This window comes from Bombus impatiens, unplaced genomic scaffold, assembly GCF_000188095.3.
Source record: "Bombus impatiens unplaced genomic scaffold, BIMP_2.2 scf_0099, whole genome shotgun sequence".
Classification (NCBI taxonomy): domain Eukaryota; kingdom Metazoa; phylum Arthropoda; class Insecta; order Hymenoptera; family Apidae; genus Bombus; species Bombus impatiens.
The window spans coordinates 886,446-902,327 of record NT_176518.1 but is presented as its reverse complement, the minus strand read 5'-3'; the positions used below and the strand labels follow the sequence as shown (position 1 = coordinate 902,327).

Below are 15,882 nucleotides of genomic sequence, written 5' to 3'. Positions count from 1 at the left end.
CAAATGAAAACGTATTGAAACAGAAGCAAGTAACAGACGTTTTGCACTGATAATCAGAAACTATTATATGCAGCAACGTACGGTAACTCGGTTACGTTGATTTGTAATTAACTTATCTTTAACGATGATATGGATTACTCATAATATATGTACACAAGATATAAAAACTATTTAAAAGCTTAACAAGCAGTAAATTCGCGTTGTCAGCGCAACCGAGTCGTCACGTACGCTAGCGTATAGAAATTTCAATCAACCACGTGTCCATTTCATAAACTGCTAAAACTTCAAAGAGTAAGAAATATTTTAGACTACTCATCAGAGAATAACTATGCTGACGAACTACCATGTAATGTACGCTATAATGTACGAAAGTCTAATTATTTACACGCGTTGTTGTTACCATGTTAATCAAATGCCACAATGCGAGCTATTGAAACATGGAAAGATAATGAGAAACGTTTAAAGATACGATAAGTAATAGACTTGCTACCCTGACGCACAGCAACTATTGTATACGCTAGTGTAGAAGAACTCGGTCATTCATACTCAGGGATCGTTATCATGCTAGCGCGTCAGTGTTTCACAATACGATCCGATGAGGCGTGTACGGACAAAGAGGAACGTTTAAAAACACGGCAAAATCCACTGTATCGTGTTCACCGATAGAATTATTCATGCTGGGTTGTTACGTTGAAACGAACGTTTCTTCTAATTGCTATAAATTATTCGACGTAACGAAGCTTCGTGATTTCAACGGTGATCTTTGGTGCTTTAATAATACATCGATAAAATAAATAATTCAGCTGGATCCTCATCGCAGAAGACGAAGAAATAAAATTGAGAAACGTTTCGAGGAAGTTGAAAGGCATAAAATCCCGTTTCCGCTGAAATTACACTTCTTTCGTATATTGTTCCACTTCCTGGCGAATTACCATGCCGTTTATTAACAAACTTGGCCACCGTAGTTTAAGGATTCTTGGTAGAATCTCGAGGGCAAAATAAAAATATATATTGCGAGGATGAGTTATGAAAATAGATAGAAATACTAGTAACTTCGAAAGCTTTATATTCAGATAGATATTTAACTTTTTAGTTAAGATTCTGAGAATCTTTTTAGATATCACTTTTCAATAAAATATAAACATTCATATTTCATACATTGTCTTACTTTCGGAAATTGAAGGGTACCTCGTTTTTAAAACGTATCATATATTATCATTTCAAAGATATTGTGCTGTTTAATCAATTTTAGATTAATAAGCGTCAATAAACATTTCTTTCGAAAATAATGTTCGTAATTAAAATGGAGTATTTAACGATTTTAAGAACTCGAAGAAGATGATCGTCGATACCGTGATAAATAATTCAACAACCGCGCAGGATTTCCGTCGAAGAAATTTAAAATCATTTCGACGAAGCTAAGGACCGTAAAGTTTTACAGAAATCATAATTCCTTTCCACGTTTACGCGAAAGAGTAATAAACCATTTATTGGTGAAACTTTCGAGTGATTGCGTTTTATTACGAGTTAACGCGGCATTGTGTGTTTAACTACTTCGTCTAAACAATCTTTCGTATTTCAGAAAATAACTAAGTGTATCGTAACGAGAACTTTTGTTGAAAAAACAGATCTTAAGAAATTTTAAAAGTTGAGATGTGTATCCTTCCAATTTTACTGAAGAGCTTCAGGATTTTTAATTATATAGCACTTCCATGTAAATTATCTATTCTGGAAAATTATATTAAATTGATTACTCGTAAATGATATTATTGTGACATACTACAACTCTGAAGCAGCAAAATAAAATGATTTCACCGGAAAAATATGAAAACAATTTCTAAGAATAAAGTATAACAATCCAATCTGAGAAAAACAAAAATCATCATTCTAAGTAAATAGCATAGTGCTTGCCAATAAATGTCTCTTCTGAATATAATATTCGAGACTATAAATTATCACGATCTCCATTAGGAAAACGAGAAGTCATTCCGAAGAAATTCGGAAACAGTAAATCCTGCGATCACTGAGGCATCTTCGAGAAAACCGATTATCTTGGGAATAACTGAGAATATTTCATTTACTCATTCTCACATGACAATTGTTCTTATCTCAAATGAGTAACCAATTAAAGATTTCGAAAGATACACTTCCAGTAGAAAAAACGAATTTATTTATCAAATGTCTCACGTTAAAACAATGATTAAAAATAACGAAATTGCGTTTGATGTTTTATTTTTGAGAAAATTGGCTTCCGAAACTTGTATACACATATTTGACTAATTTCCGACTGGACGAATATATTTTTCTTATAACTTTTTAATAAAGCATTTGTATTCCCTTATTCTTGCACATAAAATATGCTGTACAGTTGTCTAGAAAGAAAGCCTGAAATACTCTGTATATGTATTTCTTGGCAAAGATCGAAACTGCACGTAAATAATGAAATATTCATTAAACCAAGAAACTGTTCTTCCACGGCCAGTTATATCACTAATTATTACACACAGCGTTACGTATTTAATTAATTTAACGCGAGGATAACGCGCATCTCATTAACGCTCACGGCATCGAAAGTTATGCACGACGTTGCACTTCTCTCTGATAAGTTGCACGCTCATTCTGAATTTCATAACTCGCGTAAGCTCGGGCACGGCTTAATCGCGGCTCGACATTCGCGGAACCCGCCACGATCCATGGATTACCTATCGCGATCGCTCGATCAGTACGAAACATGTACAGTACACGAGTAGAAACATGTTCCGAACGATTTCGAACTGTTTCAAGGTGATATCACATTTGCCCTATATTCGAATTTCTGGGTTAACAGGTACTCATAGGATCGTTACCAATTCGTCGTATCTTGGCACGATTGTCGTGAATTAAGTGTATCAGCAAATGATGTCGAAATCGTATTTCCTTTTTAACCCATTAACATTAGAACTATCAAACTGGTATTAGGTTTCTTGTTTTCGCAATTACTAAAAACATGCAAGTATTTATGATAATATCGATGTTTACTGTAACATACTAGTAAGAATATAATCTATTAATCTAGTAATAATAGTATCGTAATTGATCACAGTCGTTGGAAGCTGTTTGTATAAAGATAATTTTGCAACAATTTGTTTTACTACTCTTAATCACCTGGTATTATGAAGCGTATATGTGCAAGTTAAATTTCATTTAAATTGGTATTTATCACAATCATTTTTGTTTGCTTATCGTTTAATGTTATTATATCATTGCTGTCGTTATTATGCCTTTATTACATATTTACTTCTTGATTATATATACCGAGAGTTAAACCACACGCAGTTTTTGACAAAACTTTATGATATACTGCCGTGAAGTTTGGCAATAAATTAACTGTCGCTTTTATCTTAGAGCAATGGATCTCATTTAAAATAGAAAAATAAATAAATAATAAAAGTAATTTTTATAATTATATTTAAAAATATTACATAACTACTAGAAACACTACTAAATAATACAAAATAGAAATTGAAATGAGAATATGAGTATGGCTTTACTAATGGATATTACCCAAACATTGTCTATGAATTCGTCTAGAAAATTATTTAATTCTAGAATAATAAAAATTTTAGGAAATTTTTACAATTTAAGTAAAAGTTGATTTGTTGATGTTTACAGTTTGAGATCTGAATATAAATAAGAGGTCAGAACGATTTATTTGAAAATCGCATTTAAGATTCACCGATACATGTTGGAAGGAGTGATTTTATGGCTAATATCCGTATGTAGCAATATCATGTTAACATATTGATGAGAAATGCATGTCTGTTAATTCATCATATTTTCTCCATAACTTTCCATACGTAAATTTATATTTTATAAACATATATTAATAAAAGTATACAGATTCAATGATAAAGAAAAAAGTGACTTTGTAGTATTCAAGATCAATGATTACAGAAATAACTATTTAGTTTCGCCATTATGTTTTCCCGCCTCGATCAGAGAACTTTTACGTAAGTTTTTATGTTTTCTTATTTCTTCGATAGCTATAGAAATAATTGAATCTATATATATGTCTATATCGTACAATATTTATAACCATTCGCATAAATGATGATTGCATTATATTAACACGTGTAAACATTATATACCGAGTAAAACTAATATAATTTTCAGAGTTAATATGTAACTGCAAAATTTGAACGATGCGAATCGCCAATATAAACATATGAATACATACGGTGGAGAGGATTAACGTTTCATCTACGACACATGTGAACGATCAATGACGAGAATTCATAGTCTTTTTCAATTTTTCTGCTACTATGAACGTACATTTTATTTTTATACACTTTTCTTAAATTCTAATTAGATTTACATACTTCTTATTACTAATGGGTATTGATATTTAGAAATTAACTGAGATTTCTCAGACAAGAAAACATTAAAATATTTATCTTCTGTTGGCAGTAAATAATTAGAGATCACTTTAGAAGTAGGTTTTACCCATCTATGCGTGTATATAGTTCGAGGGTGACTCGCGCGAAGTTTGTCGCAAACAAAATGCTCGCACTGATCACTAATATTCACGTGCGAATACATTTGACTGCTGGTAACGAAATTGCACGTCAAATTTTTCGATATATTTGTTTCGTCTATCTTTAACCATTTCCTTTTTATGTTTTTGTTAACAGTATTTATTAACGGTTTTGTTAACAGTATCACGTACTTCATAAAATATTTATACCATACATTACAATCGAACATAAACACATTAAAAAGAACTACATCTAAGTTGAAAAAATATTTACGTCCGTTTAACGACTCAATTAAATTCTTAAGTGGGCAATATTAAAAGAAATCACGAGCAACGCTCGACCGAACAGCTTCTAACTTGCACGTTTAAGAATTTTGCTATCTGAAAATAGACTAATTGACTTATGTAATTCGGTAAACTCGGTCCCTCGGTTTTCAAGTGGGAACGGAACTGTACGATTTCCACGACAAAACTGTGCACGCATTACGCGAAAGGATCTTTGATCTCGCCGGTTACACATCCGTGACAACGTGTTATATACACCCTTATCGCCAGGCGCATTTGTCTCGAGGGACCCTTTCACAAGGGGACGGATGCAGCCAGCCGAACGATTAGCGAGCAGCATCCGGCGCCGATCTAAAAGCCCCCTTTCTATGTATATGTAAGCATCGAAGAGCCGGATTACAACCGCGGAGATTTCAGCGGCAAACATACCGATTCTCGAGTGGCCAGAAATGGGAGGATCCCACTCGACGATGATTGACGTTTATTATACGTTCGTAAATCATCCTTGCAAATGTCCACAAATGCGTGCACCAAAAAACAAAATCTCCTCTAGTTCCAGGATCTCGAAAGAATCATAGATATTTCGAAAAGAAGCTCCGATCAAAGAAAATTGACGCAGGGCGGAGCCTAGAGTTTTCGTGCTCGGAAAAGCGCAGGCGATATCGCTTCCTTCGGGTTACCGGCCCTCTGATCAATATTAATACGTGACACCGGCGAGAGGGTGAACTGGTAAGACACACACATACACACCACAGTGTATCAAGCGAAGCATGAATTGAAAAAAAGGAGCGGAAGGAGAGGGAGGACGGAAGAAAAATTATCACGCGTTCAATCACACTTGGAATGGTACATAAGATAGATGAACAACGATAGGGCACACAAGCAGTGAGTAAAGGAAAGAAAAGTAAAGTAGACCAGAGTGGGTACGAGCGAAGAGATAGGCTGTTGATAAGTGTATATTTACCGCCAATCTAGGAACGTCCACAGCCTCGTCGGTGCAGCCCACCTCAATGGTTAAAACGCGATAGTATAGGCCCTTGTTTCTTGCCCTAACACGCAGCATGCAACACTTTTGTGTTCTCGTAGACTGGTCCACGGCACGTCATCGATAGAATCGTTCGCAGAAAATCACGATGACTACTGTCAACGATTCAGAAGGGCGCGGAGATCAGGGTTGAGGCACTCTATTCACTCACGTACACGCACTTTTCTTGTCGATTGTAATGCTTTAGCGATTCTCTGTACGTACACGAAGTCACAGTTGTATAATTGCCACTGTCGTTGGTATTAACGTATATCGGCGTGTAATGATTTACTTGTTTCTTAATATTACGCGTACTCGTTACAGTGAATGAAGATTCGAAATTGTTAGCATACAAGTATCGGTACAAGCGGAATCGCTACAGAACAATTCGACCTCATACGTACGATCATGATACGTCCGCGTATTGCATTCTTTCAAGACCAACTGCGGGATCGCGATTTTTAGTTCTCTAACTGTTTTAGTGGTGCCCTCCTAAAGCAAGCGTAGTCCACGAGTATGCAGTATATAGAAAGTCATCCCAACTTGTGTTTCTAGTAACGTTTCCACGTAGCGGCAAAACAATAACAGATTATACTGCCTTTATGTCAAACGTGTTCTAATTACTAATAAATATTAAACGAACAATTTGTTACATTAACTTTAAGCATGACATTAATGTTAATATTTGTACTGCACATGGGTTATATTTAAACCATTAATGAAAAAATATTTTCTAAATATTAATATCAATATCCATCGTGATAGATATCCATTATCAGTAATATTATCGTTTTAGTAAAAAGTATTTAAGGCAGAATACAATAATTTTGTAGCTATTGGTTTATTTCATAAAGATTAAAGCCGCTTAAGAAGGCATGATAAAAAAGTATATTTATATTTTGTTTACAGACAATGTGAAGTTTAAGGAAGGGAGACTTTATCTATTTAACTATGTAATATAAACAATAGTTTCATTTTAATAATTCAAAATTCATATTTTGTAATTAATGTACAATTTATCTATCAAATACACACATTACATATGTAACAACATATAGAAACATCCTCGTTAATTAAAACAAAATTAGTGATTAATAAATTGATATAATAGAAACTTATAGATTTCTGTTATCTTAATCACATGACTGAGACACGAATGGCGTAAAATATTGTGAAAAATTATTTTTAATCATTACTAGCTTCATCTGAATCTTCAGCTAAGATTACATTGTATCCTGGCAATGTTCTTGGGTCGAATGTCTTTTGAAAGCATTTTTGAAAAATGAAACGAGCCTTTTTATTTGGAGGAGATGGTGAATTTGGTACTTTGTCTTCAAATGCATCAGACTGATCACTATCCAAATTTTGTTCTTTGTCGGTTTCATTGTTACTAGATTTTCTTTTCGTTATTGTAGAAAATATAAAATTCACTAATTTCTTTTCACTTGTAGATGTTTTATTAACGTTTGTAATTACGTCACAGCTAGATGAGGTATTCTTTTTCATTTTATCTTCAATATCTTGTTCTATAGGAAGGTTACTTACTCCATTTAGATTTTGATTATCTCTGGTTGATGCATCAACTTGTCCCTTTGGTTCCTCCACGAAACATGGATGTGGTGTTTTAACATTACCTAATTTGTTATTGGATTTAACTGACTTATCTTGAATTTTACTATCAGATTTATTATTTTTCCTACAAACTCGTTTATTTGTTGCTCTTCTTTTTATGGATTTTTCTTGTGGCTTATTAATTAATGTTGTTTCTGCTTGACTATCTGTATCAGAACTCAATGTTGACAGCACTAAGTTCACTTCAAAAGATTGATTTTTTAATGCGAATATAACTGGTCTAAAAAATATTAATAAATATTATATTCATTTATATAAATTCATTTTACCTATGTCTAATATAAAGGAATTAAAATTTATATTACTAGTTTTTACCTTCCTGCTCCTTCAGAGTATATACTAATGGGTGTAATTGCAATTTCTGCAAAATTTAAGATGGACCTAAATTCTTTCATACAAAAGGTAATTGTTGTTTCACTACCAATATCATATCGATCAAATTCTCCCTTTCCAAGTGCAAGTTGTGTACGTATTGTATTTGATAAACCTGTCAGGAATTTTTCATTTTATATTACAAGAAACTACTTTTGTTATCTCTTAGATTTTACCTGAGACATCATCAACATAATTTCTTAATAAAAGCTTTTGTGCTGAAACTTCAAATGTTATTTCAATTAAATGTTGATGAAAATTTTGCATTGCATCGCCTAATACTCGTGGTTGAGATAAAAGTTTGATTGATGCAGAATCCTTATTATATACAGTCTAAAAAATATAATAAAAGAAGGTAATGAAAAATGAAAATGTAAATAATTTGTTATAGATATATGATACATACTTGTAATATTTCGCAATCTAGAATGGGCAATAAATGAGTCTTGGTAATACTGTTTTTATACTTTAAAATAAACAAAATTTCAGATGCATCTGGCTCTAATTTAATATGACATGTTTCTACCTGTTTGTCTATTAAATGTGGAGCCTTAAATACAGTCATTGCACTCTGTAAAATAGAAATATTATTATTTGTAATATTACATGGAAATATAATAATATTGTATTACCCTCATTGATATTTTACATTTCAATGCATCATTTTCTTGTAAGTCACCATAAGCATAATATGAAAAATAACTTTGTAGGAATGTAAAATCAGCATATGCTGAATTTGCCATATTAACAGTACGAAATGATAAAGTATTTTCATGTGGTTCTATGTACATTTCATCTCCAATTTTTGATAATGCATGTATAGCCTTCGCTAAAACTATAATGCTTTATTATACATAAATGATATTTTTTAATACATAACAAAATATAACCTACATGAAATCGACATACTTTTTACATTTGCTCCTGCTATAACACACTTCATGTTAAATTTCTTCCATTAAACTATTTCTTATAAATAAAACATTAAATAATTATTCGAAAAAAGTAACCGAAGGAATCCATAATATTATATTTAAATCAAAATAGGGTACATCAAACAACTGAATTTGGTTAACCGGTTATGACAGAAATGTATGTTCGTATATCTGAAATACAAATTATTGATATACATAAATAATAATCATTTTATAGAAATAATCTACATTATAAGCAAGTATAAACTTTGGGTAAGAATATATAACTTATATTTAGCGCATTGTAAAAAATAGTGACAATTAATGCAATCTCGAATCTCGAAAATCGAAGGCTTATCTGTCAAACATATTTCCAATGGTGCATTTGACATTTCATTAGCTTTTGTTCTTCACAGATATCAAATGCAATAAAATAAATATCAACGCTAAAAAATATATAGGAATTAAAAAAATATTATTAAATTCGTCATGGTGAGTACACGAAATTAAATATTAGTAATAGAAATTAATTAATTGGAATTACAAATTCCTTGAGTCTTATAATCTAACCTCATAGAAAAGTACCATAACTTCGTAAAGTTAATAAAATGAAAATATATACTATTAAAGATCCATTATATAATTTTTTTATTATATTTGGTAAAAATAATATTGGATATTTACAGCTTGTTTTAGTATTGGGAGATTTACACATACCACACAGATGTAGTAGTCTTCCAAGTAAATTTAAGAAATTGTTGGTGCCTGGTAGAATACAACATATTTTATGTACAGGTAATCTCTGTACTAAAGAATCATATGATTACTTGAAAACACTAGCCAGTGATGTACATGTTGTTAGAGGAGATTTTGATGAGGTATATTTTATTTAATATTGTTAAATATTGTTATAATTCCTTAATAATGTATATTTTACTATATATTCTTTTCATTTACAGAATTTAAATTATCCAGAACAAAAAGTGGTCACTGTTGGTCAGTTTAGAATAGGTTTGTCACATGGACATCAAGTAGTACCTTGGGGAGATCCAGAATCACTAGCTTTAATTCAAAGACAATTAGACGTTGATATTTTGATATCAGGTCATACACATAAATTTGAGGCATACGAGCATGAAAACAAATTTTATATTAATCCTGGTTCAGCAACAGGGGCATATAACCCTCTTGATACGTAAGATTTTATGTTAATAGTATAAAGTAAATTTTGAATGCTACATAATATACTTATAAATTTATTTTATTATTTATTTTATTTCATCATTATATTTACAGATCAGTTATCCCATCTTTTGTTCTAATGGATATTCAGAGCTCAACAGTTGTAACTTATGTCTATCAACTTGTTGGTGATGAAGTAAAAGTCGAACGAATCGAGTACAAAAAAAATTAAAATATGTAGGAAAATTAAAATGTAAGATATATATTATAAATCGAAAATGGAATTTCACAATGAAATTCAAGATTAATCTGTGTATAATCCATATAAAATATTACCTGTATTACCATTTAAGCATTTATATAAAAATTTAAATTGTATAATACATTTGATATAAATAAAATGGAAATACAATATATAAATTGCATAATAGTTTTTATTTAGCAAATATAGATCATACTTATATAACAATTTTTACTTTTTCATGGTATGTATTTATTCAAAAAACATTCATTTTTCATGTTACATTCATTTAAGTAAAAGTTGTCATGATCAACTAAATTTAGTACCATGCTTCGTGTCACGTATGCTTATTTATGTTCATTTAAGTCTGTGTATAGACATACATATTACCGTGTCCTACTTCTGTGATTCATTAGAATTTCCTTGTGTGTATTAGTATCCGATCTTTATATTTTCAACTATTCCTTTTTTATATATTAATTTCATTTGTGCCTGAAATGTACTGATCAATTCTCTAGAATTACGATAAAACACGAAATTAAGCATAGGCGTAATACAAAGAAAAATTTAATTTAACTACATACACAAGTTTTTGTTTTTTAACGTTTACTATGTATTTTTTTTACGTAGATTTGGGTATTTTGGTCGAAAATTGTCTTTAATATCAGAATTATACGTAGCTAGATATATACATGAATTTTTACAATTTCAGCAGATTCTAGCTATAAATTGATTCTTTAAAACTTAGGTTTTTACGGGACCGAATTTTTTATTGATATCAATCAGAAAAAGGAATATGATTTACATATAATTGATATGTTAGTTCATATATTCTTAATATTCAGGTTTAGAGCAGAGCATTTTCTAGTGTTTGTTTTTTTCTTTTGTGTCTATGTAGTTATGGTGGTATATACGTTTATGGGTTTTATCTGTGAAAAAAGGAGGACGTGCATGGGCGCTCGTACAAGGCAGTCAGACTATATACATATATCCCAACAGTAAAAGGGGGGAACAGAGCACTATTACGCATGCGTAAAGGACAAAGAGGGAATTTGGACCGACCCAACAAAAGGGGCCCACTGATCTCTGCGGCTTTAGTGTTAAATTCCAAACGATTTTAAGTAGAGCATATTAGTTCTGTGTCACAGATAGTTTGCTTGAAGTTCACGTTAAAATGACAACAACATTATTACGAACTGGTCTACGATTTGTAACTTCCAACAAGTGTTTTAAAAAAAGAGCTATTTCAATTTTATGCTATGGAATATCAGAAAAACAAAATATTTTACTAAAATGCAACCAGGTAATTTTCTTTTTATATTGCAAAAAAAAATAGTGAGTTTAATTTATAACAAATTTCTAATCAATTACTTTGTTTTAAAACACTTTGTATTAAAAATGATGTTAATATGAAGTAATAAAATATTAATAAATAAAATAAGTCATTTTAAAAAGTTATTTAGACGGAAAATGTTATTTAAAAAAAATAAAAATTATATTTTGAATCGTAGGTAGCAAATTTTTCAAATTTTTAAAAAAAGGATATGTTTATTGAATATATTTAAATAATTTATATAATTATTTTCACCTTTTCCAAATTGTTTTGGAAAATCTTCAAGATTCAAGGGCAATATTACGTATTAGTTTTACAGGTGTAGAATATTACAAATACATAATGTTGTACTATAGTTCGTGCATGTAAACATATGTACTGTGTATGGATAAAGATAATTTATTTATAGAATTTTTAATTAAAAGGAATATTAAAACTGTACTAATGTTATTAATAGTAGAGTTACATATCTTTTTAATTGTTCTAACTTATTAAAGATAAATTAATTTCTTTTCTTTCTTTTCTTAATCCAGACTCTTTTTGGAGTCTATTATTAGGATTTCACCTTGCATCGAAGTTCATTGAACGTATATATTTATATTATATATTTACGATGTAATGTTTTTATACAAGGATACAATATCGTAATCTATCTAATTAGATATAATGCAGTTGTCATAATCAATAACAACACACAACAATTTTTAGAACAACCTTTTATTTATTAAGGAATATATAAACCAAATGTTTTCAGTATTATAAAATATCTCCGCGAGCGTGTAGTACAAGAAGAGTGCATCAAACGGGTATCTCAACTTCTGTAAGCGAACAAGAAAGTGATAACGATTCTGACACCGAACAAGGAAAAGTAAGATACTGTTTAAAGTCTTATTATTTGAGATATTGTAATGCGGTAACAATTTAATCCCAGTCATTTATTATTTTTTTTTTAATATGTGGTAACTAATCATTCAATAAAAAGTTATTTAGAATATTTTTATTTATCAGGGACAATCATATTTCTGGAGAAGGAAAATGCGGACACTACATAATCATTTGGATATTAATAAAGACGGAGTTATCGGTCACGACGATTTCATGTTGTTCACAGAAAAATTTTCTGACTTGGGATACTTAACTCCAGAATTAAAAATTGAATTCAAAAAAATAATGAATGTAAGTCAGTCTCTTTTTTATGCATTCTATGGATCAAAATGAAATAGTACATAATACTTTTAAGTTATTTATTTATATATAGAAAGCATGGGAAGAACAATGGGGAGAAATTAGTCCGTATAATCTTATTTGTATCGAAAAATATTTGGAGGAAATGCAACATGTTCTTAATGACTCATCATTGAAGGGAAAATGTCATTATTTTTTGCCATTTTTATTCAAAGTATGTTTTTAAAAATATGCATTTATATAAATTAACCCATTGAGGACGACATACGATTCGCAATTTCTTTTTGTGCGACTGACGATATTTTGTGACATATAGGTTTCCAAAATGAGTTAAGAATGCATCAATAATCGCACTTACGATTGCTTGATCATCGATTACTTCATCGGAATCACTCTCATTTTCACTTTCTACTAAATTTCTACTAGCGATTTCCTAACTTGTTGAAGCCGTAATTAATTGCAAGACGATTGCTACAGCTAAACTGCGACTCCAGAAAGGAATTCGAAAAATTTGGTCTTTATAAAGATCAAAACATTATTATGAACATTATTACCAGCCATCCTTGAAAAATGTTGTGAAATACGATATGTAGACGTAGGAAAATAAATGACGTGACGTATCAAGCGTCCGTACGACACGCGACGCGACGGTCCGTACGTTGCACGAACTGTGGCTAGTGGAAATAAAACAAGAGACAGTGTACAGTGTACAGACGCCGTCCCAATGGGTTAATATGTGTTAAAAAATATTTTCAATATATCATTAAATATAAAATTGCAGGCAGTGGATAAAGATCGAAGTGGTGAAATTTCTGTGCAAGAATTTCAGTTATTTTTCCAATGTTTAGGACTCACACATGATGTAAGTAAAATTGCACATTCAATTTTATGATTATTAAAATAAAAGTTAAATAAATGAATTGATTAAACTGAAATATTTATTATAGGATGCAGTTATTTCCTTCAGTCATATTGATACTAATGATGATGGTAAAATTAGCTTTAAAGAATTCATAACATTGGGTCGTGAGTTCTTCTTAACAGAGGATCCAACAAAACCCAGTAAATATTTCTGGGGTCCTTTGGTAGATTAAAATTCTCACTGCAATCCTATAATTTGTGATAATACAATACTATATATTAATTATTTTTATATTGGTAATTTTTTGACTTCACTTGTAAGATATTTGAGTTATAGGATATAAATTTTTATACTGTAGGTTAATTCGTTTACGTATATACAAAAAGCTGTTTAAATAAAAAGGCTTATTAGTGTAATGGGTAGAACTTGTATGAAACTATTTTTGTTAAAAAGTATAACAGTTTAATTACAAATATAAATACTCACTTTTACAAATACATGTAATTGTATGAAAATAAATAAACCAATTATTTAATTACTTTGATTTCCTAAGAGAAAAACCTTCACCAGTGAATGCTTTAAATTCATCTGGGTCTTTTGCCTATAAACATATAATGGGGTAAATATACAGTAACATACAAATGACATTTCAACTTACCTCTTTATTATTAACAGGTTTACTAATGCGCAAGAACGTAAGTGTTCCTATTTTATAATCATAATCTGGTATTCCTCTAACATAAGCCGGTTTACTTGTGGTAACTTCTGGTTTTGCAAAATCTCTACGTTTTTTGCCATCTAGTCTATTACCTTCTCCTTTGAATGGCACAAAACCAGATGGTGCTGGCATTAAATCTGCAGGATCTACTACATTTTCATCCTTTTTAGTCTCTTTTTCTACATATCCCAATGGTGGAGCAAATTCAACGTTCATATCACATTCTATGATAGTGACTGCTGAACCTGGTCTTGTTTCCAAAACACACATTTCATATATTCTTTGATTGTATTTTATAGCAATAATGTCACCTGTTGTAAGACAAGCAAAATTTCTTAATCCATTTTCTAAAACAGCTTTAGGATTTGTGATGTCTAAAAAATCTTCTGATTGTGGTTGAAAACGTGAAAATGTTGCAACAGGTAAATTTACACTTTCAACATTTATTAATTCTCCTTCTTGTAACAAAAGATTGTACATCATCTGTAATCACAATATGGTAATTGTACACTGATTTGGGCTATATATCAATCTAGTATTCCTAACTAATAATACAAAAATGAGAATATAAACATACCCAACAAGGTAAATAAACTCTTCCTTCGTCCGCAACAAACTCTAAAACTCCACAATGAGTAATTCTATTAGTTTTTTCATTACTTAATCTGAATAACATAGGAAATCTAATATTTAATCTTGTGAGATGCTCTAAAGCTGAGGGTGGCATGATTACTGAAAAACAACAAATTATAATCTTTTACTTGTTCAGTGAATAATTTACAACATGTTTTTTAGATATATATACTTTTCCCTCCACGTTCTACATCTCGTCGATATGTACCCGGTAACATTGACACAGAAAAACATCTATAGTGGTTGTTGAAAGGTCTGACAATCTCCGGAAACATGTTAAATCCAAACTGAAAGTGAAAAGTCATTTTAATCGAAACAACATAACCTTATTTTATTAAAAGAAATCATCGAACGGAACATATTCCGTCGCTGTTTGTCGTTTCTCTATCAGGTTTTCTTTACCATATTTATGTATTTGTTGCAGTACTCTTTCGAAGGCTTATAATTAATAGAATTTTTTTAAAAGCCTGGAAATTTAGATTTACTTATCACTATGACATACGCATAAATACATAAACAGACACAACTTATGCATATCTATCAGAGGTGAAGAAATATCGATAGTATATCGATTATTATCGTTAGTCTTTGAAATGAAAAACTAGTGAAAGCTAGTGATATTTTTTTTATAACAATCGATAGTTTCGATATTATTTTGAATAACTTTAAATTTGAATGTATCAGGGTATCAAGCAATTGGAATTTGCTCAATTTGGAACTGTGTGTGTAAAATAAATCGTTTTTTATTGGAAAAATAACTCATGGAAATTTTATTAGAATATTTAATATACTTCATAACAGCTTTATTTCTATAGTTAATTATTATATTTTTCGTTTATAATAGAATATATAATAGAATATTGATCATATAATTTTTGCAAAAATTATGAACTATTACTATAGATAATTAAAGATAATTACTATAGATAATTACTATAGATAATTATAATATAAAATTTATTCTATATTAATATATCATTACAAATAT

General features: G+C 30.3%; 5 protein-coding genes across 13 annotated transcripts in view; 2 read left to right on the top strand and 3 right to left on the bottom strand.

Annotated features, from left to right (window-relative positions):
• LOC100749157 (GTPase-activating protein skywalker) overlaps window positions 1-6,279 on the bottom strand; it is a 44,426-nt gene extending 38,147 nt beyond the window's left edge. For 3 of the 4 annotated variants that reach the window (XM_003486087.4, XM_012394748.3, XM_003486086.4), the window contains exon 1: window positions 5,763-6,278. The gene's annotated coding sequence lies outside the window, so the exon portion shown is untranslated. Of the gene's footprint in view, window positions 1-5,762 lie in introns of all 4 variants that reach the window. The other variant, XM_012394747.3, reaches the window with a different exon arrangement.
• Window positions 6,280-6,695: 416 nt separating this feature from the next.
• Window positions 6,696-8,930, bottom strand: LOC100749037 (cell cycle checkpoint control protein RAD9A). Of its 3 annotated transcripts, none has more exons than XM_024364511.2 (6): window positions 8,736-8,930; window positions 8,459-8,661; window positions 8,233-8,397; window positions 8,003-8,159; window positions 7,770-7,941; window positions 6,696-7,674 (listed from the first exon to the last, which is right to left on the bottom strand). In XM_024364511.2, the coding sequence occupies exons 1-6, from the start codon at window positions 8,767-8,769 to the stop codon at window positions 7,008-7,010; spliced, it is 1,398 nt and encodes a 465-aa protein (XP_024220279.1). In that variant the 5' UTR covers window positions 8,770-8,930; the 3' UTR covers window positions 6,696-7,007. The 3 variants fall into 3 exon arrangements, with proteins under 3 accessions (XP_024220279.1, XP_012250174.1, XP_033174377.1); XM_012394751.3 differs by having other exon boundaries at window positions 8,476-8,661; XM_033318486.1 differs by having other exon boundaries at window positions 8,721-8,812.
• A 161-nt stretch (window positions 8,931-9,091) lies between these two features.
• On the top strand, window positions 9,092-10,343 carry LOC100741775 (vacuolar protein sorting-associated protein 29). The gene is made up of 4 exons (XM_012394754.3): window positions 9,092-9,232; window positions 9,427-9,618; window positions 9,700-9,935; window positions 10,037-10,343. The coding sequence occupies exons 1-4, from the start codon at window positions 9,230-9,232 to the stop codon at window positions 10,152-10,154; spliced, it is 549 nt and encodes a 182-aa protein (XP_012250177.1). The 5' UTR covers window positions 9,092-9,229; the 3' UTR covers window positions 10,155-10,343.
• Window positions 10,344-10,993: 650 nt separating this feature from the next.
• Window positions 10,994-13,829, top strand: LOC100748918 (sarcoplasmic calcium-binding protein). The gene is made up of 6 exons (XM_012394694.3): window positions 10,994-11,466; window positions 12,251-12,364; window positions 12,505-12,672; window positions 12,755-12,895; window positions 13,463-13,543; window positions 13,629-13,829. The coding sequence occupies exons 1-6, from the start codon at window positions 11,338-11,340 to the stop codon at window positions 13,773-13,775; spliced, it is 780 nt and encodes a 259-aa protein (XP_012250117.2). The 5' UTR covers window positions 10,994-11,337; the 3' UTR covers window positions 13,776-13,829.
• On the bottom strand, window positions 12,208-15,455 carry LOC100748804 (ubiquitin recognition factor in ER-associated degradation protein 1). Of its 4 annotated transcripts, none has more exons than XM_033318488.1 (5): window positions 15,067-15,214; window positions 14,839-14,993; window positions 14,202-14,744; window positions 14,030-14,144; window positions 12,208-12,314 (listed from the first exon to the last, which is right to left on the bottom strand). In XM_033318488.1, the coding sequence occupies exons 1-4, from the start codon at window positions 15,197-15,199 to the stop codon at window positions 14,079-14,081; spliced, it is 897 nt and encodes a 298-aa protein (XP_033174379.1). In that variant the 5' UTR covers window positions 15,200-15,214; the 3' UTR covers window positions 12,208-12,314; window positions 14,030-14,078. The 4 variants fall into 4 exon arrangements, with proteins under 4 accessions (XP_033174379.1, XP_024220282.1, XP_033174378.1 ...); XM_024364514.2 differs by lacking the exon at window positions 12,208-12,314 and adding an exon at window positions 15,297-15,455 and having other exon boundaries at window positions 13,598-14,144; window positions 15,067-15,181; XM_033318487.1 differs by lacking the exon at window positions 12,208-12,314 and adding an exon at window positions 13,598-13,791.
• Window positions 15,456-15,882: the final 427 nt, after the last annotated feature.